Source organism: Sinocyclocheilus anshuiensis, unplaced genomic scaffold, assembly GCF_001515605.1.
Source record: "Sinocyclocheilus anshuiensis isolate Anshui unplaced genomic scaffold, SAMN03320099.WGS_v1.1 scaffold154, whole genome shotgun sequence".
Lineage (NCBI taxonomy): Eukaryota > Metazoa > Chordata > Actinopteri > Cypriniformes > Cyprinidae > Sinocyclocheilus > Sinocyclocheilus anshuiensis.
The window spans coordinates 1,732,671-1,739,091 of NW_015546101.1; the positions used below are offsets into that span (position 1 = coordinate 1,732,671).

Sequence of the window (6,421 nt, forward strand, 5' to 3'; positions counted from 1 at the left end):
GATACCCACCGCGGGGGGGGGGGGGTAGATATCCTCTATCTGTGGTTAGACACTGGTTGAGCCAATGTTTGATATGTCTGATGCTTATCAGAAATATACTAAATATACTAAATTACACACTTAAACTTAAGGTTAAAACATTTGGAAACTCCTCCTAAATCATGCAATAGTTTCTGTGCTCTAACAAAACATTTCCTCAAAATAAACCTCTTTCTTTCACAAGTTTCACCTTCCCTCGGAGAGAAACAGTGAGTCAACGCTGAGCTTCATCCAGCTATTATTTTCTCATTTTTAAGGTAATTTCCTTCTAAATGTGCCAGTCATTTCCTTTCAATTTCATGTAGCTCTGTTGTCCCACTATGTGCTCATTTTGTATGTACCCAGACCTTATTGTACAGTGGGTATAGAAAAGAATCACCCCCCTTTTAAAATAATCACATTTTGTCGCTTTGCAGCCTTTTGCAGTTTTATCCAGCTGTATTTACTCAGTGCAACATATAACATCCAAGTCAAAGATATAACACCAACATGTCAGAAAAAAAAAGAAAAAAAAAAAAAAGAATCACAGAGTTGGAAAAATAATCACCCCCCTCCTAAAAATGACTTGTAAACTCAATCAGGTGTAGCTAATCACCTTCTCAATGGCACACAAAGCCATTTGACTTTGAACTGTGATCAGCTGTGGTCATTTGGATGAGCTCAGCATGAAAAGAGCTTTCCTGGAGCATTTCAGTCCTTGGTAGTGCAACTGAAGCAAACAATCAACTATGGGTGGCAAGACACTGTCAAAAGATCTCCGGGATAAAGCTGTGGAAAGGCACAAGTCAGAAGATGCATACAGTAAAAAGTCAAAGGCTTTATCAATGCCTAGAAGCACAGTGAAGTCTATTATTATGAAGTGGAAGGTATTTGGTACAACACACACCCTCCCTGGATCAGGACGTCGCTCCAAACTGGATGAAAGAGCCAGGTGGAAACTGGTCAGAGAGGCTACCAAGAGGCCTACAGTAACTCTGAACCCTAGTCAGAGCCCAGACTTAAACCCCATTAAAAATCTGTGGAATGACTTGAAGACTGCAGTCCACAAACAGTCATCATCAATTTTAACTGAACTTGAGCAGTTCTGCAAAGAAGAGTGGACAAATATTGCAAAGTCTAGATGTGCAAAGCGAGTAGAGATATATCTACTCACTTTTCTGTGATTCTTTTCTATACACGCTGTATATTGATGGTACCTATAGCTAATGCATCACATCAATTGTATGAAAACAATAAAGAAAACATTCTGCCAGATAATAGGGATGCACCGAATATTCGGCAACCGAAATTATTCGGCCGAAAATAGCAAAAAAAATCTCTTTCGGTGTTCGGCCGAATAAGCAAAAAGGCAGAATAATATGTACCGAACAATGACTAACGCGATCAAATAGAGGCACGCACTAATGCAGCAAACATGTCGGCAGTGTGAATGTATTTAAAACTATCAGAGAAAGACGCAGAAATCATTACATGCACGAAGCACCGACAGCAAGAGACTGTTTAGTGCTGCATCACGTCTACGATGAGAAGAGGTGGCTAATGCTGGTGGTTAGGTTACTGTATGATGATTGAAATCGCGAAATTACCTTTAAACGATTAGTAAATAAACTGCAGAATGTTATATTTTCTAATGCACGCACGAATTGCATGTATTCTGATAGCGCGGCACGAGCTCGTGGCGCCAGGGTTCAAAGTCCAAAGAGCGAGGAAAATCTGCGCTGAACTTGTTGAAAAAAGCAACAACTCCATCGACATTCATAAATGATAGTATTGTAATTTTACTGTCGTTCTGTAAAATAAAATAAAAAAGACAATAATAATGATAATAATAATTACCCTACAACAGCTCTATTAATACATTTATTAGGCCTATAACATTCACACATAGTGTTCAAATTGGCATCTGTAATATATTCTAATGTTTTAAAAGAAGTCTTTTCTGCTCAGCAACTTATTAATTTTAAGTTAAATTGTGCTTTGTTGGTATAATGTCTGCTAGAATGAAAAAAAAAATGTTCAGTGTTAAGTAAATATTTTTAAATTGTTGTTTTGTAATTGATTTTTTATTTGAACAGCAGGACAAAACAGTAAAAAGCACATTTTGGCAATTTACTTAATGCAATGGTGAAAAAAAACAATGGCAAAATAGGCCTACATGGGGGAAAAATGTGAAAAACCCGTGTTCGGTATTCGGCCTTCGGCCCAGTGTTTCATTTTGTTCGGCTTCGGCTTCAGCCAAGAATTTTCAGTGCTTTTCATTATGCTTGTCCACCCAGCTCTGCTTGCCAATCATTCAGTGCGACAATAGATCTCCATCTCCTATGCTATTATTTGCATCCCACTCTATCTCCCAGCTATTGTTCACCCGTAATTTATGCAGAAAGCACACATACTCCTTTCTGGCCCTGATGAGAAATCGAAAAAGGTGCTAAAAATTAACTATGCGTTGACCTTTACCAATCAGCGTCCCGGAGAGCGTGGGTTTAAAGGTTCCCCTGTCCAGTGAGCCGAGCTGACTGTTCCCTGTGGCGTGGCAGAGGCAGCGTAACTTCAGAGGCTAGCCAGTAACCACTGGCTCACTGGGAGCGAAGCCAGAGTATGTACCACAACACAGCAGTGCACCGTCTACACACAGTGTGTCAGTCTCACTTCACCATGTGTGTGTGCACTCATAAGTCAACGATCTTCACATCACACTCACACCTCACTGCAAGGCCAACAAACGGACTGCTGTGTTCAGATATGGCACAGCATGGGTTGCCCGTGTGTGTGTGTGTGTATATGTGTGACAAGATCGCAGGCGGAGATGTCTCTGTGTTAAACAATACAGCCACATAGCTACATGTCTGCAGACACTGTTTTGCTCTACAGAATCAATTGCACACGTATGATGTGGTCGAGATGTTAAATTAGGCGTCATCACTGACCACACTGCATTACACACAGAGCTCAACATCTCTGCAAACTGTCCATTCAGACAATGTATGCTATGGATTCATGTGTTCATTTTGTTCACATGCTGGCAATAAATTAAACTCAGGATCAATAAATGGAACGCACGCTTTGTACATTACTAAATTATTATTTCCTATAACATAACAAATGATAAATAAATGTTTATATAAAATATGAAACTGACCTGGGAGAAAACCAGAAAATATTTCCCCAAGAAAAATATCCAGTACTACTTTGTGTTATTATAAAATATAGTATAAATAAATATAATCACTGCTACTTTCTGTTATCATAAAATATATATAAATATATTTATATAAATAATTAAATAAAAAAATATATGAAACTGACCTGGTAGGAAAGCAAAAAATAGAGGCATATATTTATTTACTTTATATTATATAAATAATTTATATACTGTATGCATTTATTTTATATATTTTAATTACGTAATTATTTACACAAATATAAATATTTATAAAGGTATACATATATTTATATTTAAATAAATACAAATACATATGATAAAACAAAGTAGTGACAAAACTCTTTAGCGTAGGGGAAAAAAAATCTCATGAGTGAATGGTAATAAGTTACTGTAAGTCCTGATTGTGTGAAGTTGATGGGAAAGGACCTGATTGCTAAGAGCTTATTCTCTCTGAAGCACCATATGATAACAGCAAGAGACCCTGAATTCCTCACATAATCACAAAATCACAGTTTCACATTAACACCACCATGCGCTTTCAAATTAACACTTGCCTGACATCCATTTAATGACCAACTCTGCTCTCCCCTCGGCTACTATTTACAACCACACCGACACAACTACCTCCCGCTAACCGCTAAAGAGAACATAAAGAACTCTCCATAAGGCCCTTCTCTGTTTTCTTTCTTCTTATGCCCTTTATATTTAGCCAGCATCTGTATGAAAAGATCAATCACATTTTGGACGGCATGAGAGCGGACAAATGATAATAAGTCATCTTTAGTTGCCATAAACACATGCTGAGTTTATGAAAATCCAATCATAAGCACAATACAGTAACAAAGTTTCAGCACTGGACGGAAACAAGGCCCGATTCATACGGGGCCACGGTGGGTATGGACGACTAGAAAAGCAAATTTAGCCTTGGTGCCTGTGACCAGCAAGTGGGCAACTAACAGCACTCCAGATTATTGTGATGCCGACAAAAGCGGCGCAGAAAGCACACAGCATGGCCGGGTTTAATAGTTAAGTTCAATAGAAGAGCCAGAGATTTAGTAATATAAATCACAACACAAGCACGACCGGGAGTGCCACAGCAGCGCACAAAAGGCAGACTGAATCCTACAAGCCAATTTATCTTCAGAAATAGAAGGAGTCCATTGCCCATATATCAAATGGCCTGTCCCAGCCCCCTGTGTCCCTCATGTTCAGTTCATCCAAAGTTAATGTAGCCTGAGTCTACGCCACGCCGTGCTCGAACACGGCGCGCTCTGTGAAAGACCCAAAGCGCACTGCAAATGAGCTGGCAGTGGCTTCTATCAAACTCACTTTAGCTTCTCGGGACAATCTAACAGCACCAGTATCTGCTGGCAGTGGCGTATCTAGACATTTTTCACTGGGGTGGCCCATTTGAGGCGGAGACTCATCCAAGGGTGAAACAACGACACCAATAATACTTTAACCTGAAATGTTTTTTTACACCAACACAACAAATTTATACTAACATAATATAATACAATGTCATGTAATATAATAATATTTTGTCCTTGGACTTTCCTTGATGGAAAGTGTTAAGATGGTAATGTTAACACCATCTGATTTTTGATTTACAGAAAAAGCTGCAAGTTTTATTTTTTTCTTATGTTATTACTTCTTTATTATGATGTTAGTTATTACAATTATTATAATATTAAGTGTTGTTATGTAACTAAGTTCTGTTTAATAAAAACATCGCAGAGAAATATATAATGTAATTTAATATAACTGTAGCTGAAAAAGCCATTAAATTCACCATTAAAAAGCCTTTGAAAAAATGAACAGGTGGGATTAGTGGAGTATGACTGAGCAAGGTTTTTTCTCAGAATTAAAACACATTGAAATGCTACTTACTAGCAGCCTGAACTCTGGCTTTGCGGCTCAAGACCAACCCAAAGAAATTTTGGGCTATGCACTCATAGTCTCCCTCATCAGATGAGCCGTCAGACTTGGTCTTCTGGAAGTGACCAATCAGAAGCGAGCCATTAGCAAACATGACATAGTTTTGGTCCTCCACTATCAGAGCTCCCTTGCGCCTCCACTGTGTGGTGATGGGTGGGATCCCCTCCACCTGACAGTGCAGCATCAGAGGTTGTTCCTGAACAGCAATAATGTCACTGGGCTCCAGGGTGAATGACAGCTCGCCCCCACATGTCATACCTAGTAGATAAAAACACACACACAAAAAAATACACAAAGATTAAAAACTGCATTATAGAGATGATAAAAACGAAAGGCTTTACTCAGAGGAATTTGCTCAGTGATTTACAATATAATGCAACTTAAACCAAAGGAATCAAATGCTGTGTTACGCTGCTTAATATTTCTTTGATTTTTTTTCCCTGAGGATTCTTGGAAGAACAGAAATTTCAAAATAATAACATATATTTTTGTAACAATGTGAAAGTCTTTGCCACTTTTAAACAATTGAATGTGTCCTTGATGAATAAAAGTATTACATTTCTATTACTCTTATCTATTTTGAAAGCTGCTATTCAGGAACAGATAGAGGAGGAAGGAAAATTTCTGTTACTGCTACTGATGTCAATCCCAAAATGACCAAGTACTGTATAAATCAATGAATCCACATAGCAGATATCTCATACAGTATATCTGTTGTACTGTAAGGAATTTAACTCATTAATTCTATAAGGGAATTAATCATTAATTTTATTTCTAGCTCAGGTTTTGAAAGGACTCGAATCTGAAAATTCGACGTCCACCTGATTAGAACTGATTTCAAATTTCAATAGTTTACACCTTATCAACGGTCGTCCAGCGAGCCATTAATGTCCGTGTATCTTAATCTGACTGTGTATTTTCCTTGGCCACAGGATAATACGTTCCTTGATAAGTAAGCTACGAGCTAGGTAGCAAGGATCTTGGCAATGTTTGACTTTAAAGTTATACGACACCAGACAATGATTCTTTATAAATGAAAACGAATTTATTGGCTATTCTAGATTACATTAAAACTAAGCTAAAACACACATACACACACACACACATATACAGCTCAGAAGAATGAAGGAAATGAAGGAATGAGTTAACGGAGTTGCATGAAGTTTTCTTGGTTCTAACACTCATTTCCACGAGTGGTTTTAAATTCAGCCTGAGAGAATTCACAAAGCAGATATTTTCTTATCTTTACTGCTTAACTCAATTCACCAGTTCAGCACCCAT

The 6,421-nt window shown here is 37.9% G+C and overlaps 1 protein-coding gene across 1 annotated transcript in view; it reads right to left on the reverse strand.

Moving 5' to 3' along the window:
- LOC107700450 (immunoglobulin superfamily DCC subclass member 3-like) overlaps window positions 1-6,421 on the reverse strand; it is an 80,180-nt gene that overhangs the window by 55,282 nt on the left and 18,477 nt on the right. Inside the window, exon 2 of the mRNA XM_016502096.1 lies at window positions 5,093-5,398. Within this exon, the coding sequence (XP_016357582.1) occupies window positions 5,093-5,398 (306 nt within the window). The remainder of the gene's footprint in view (window positions 1-5,092; window positions 5,399-6,421) is intronic.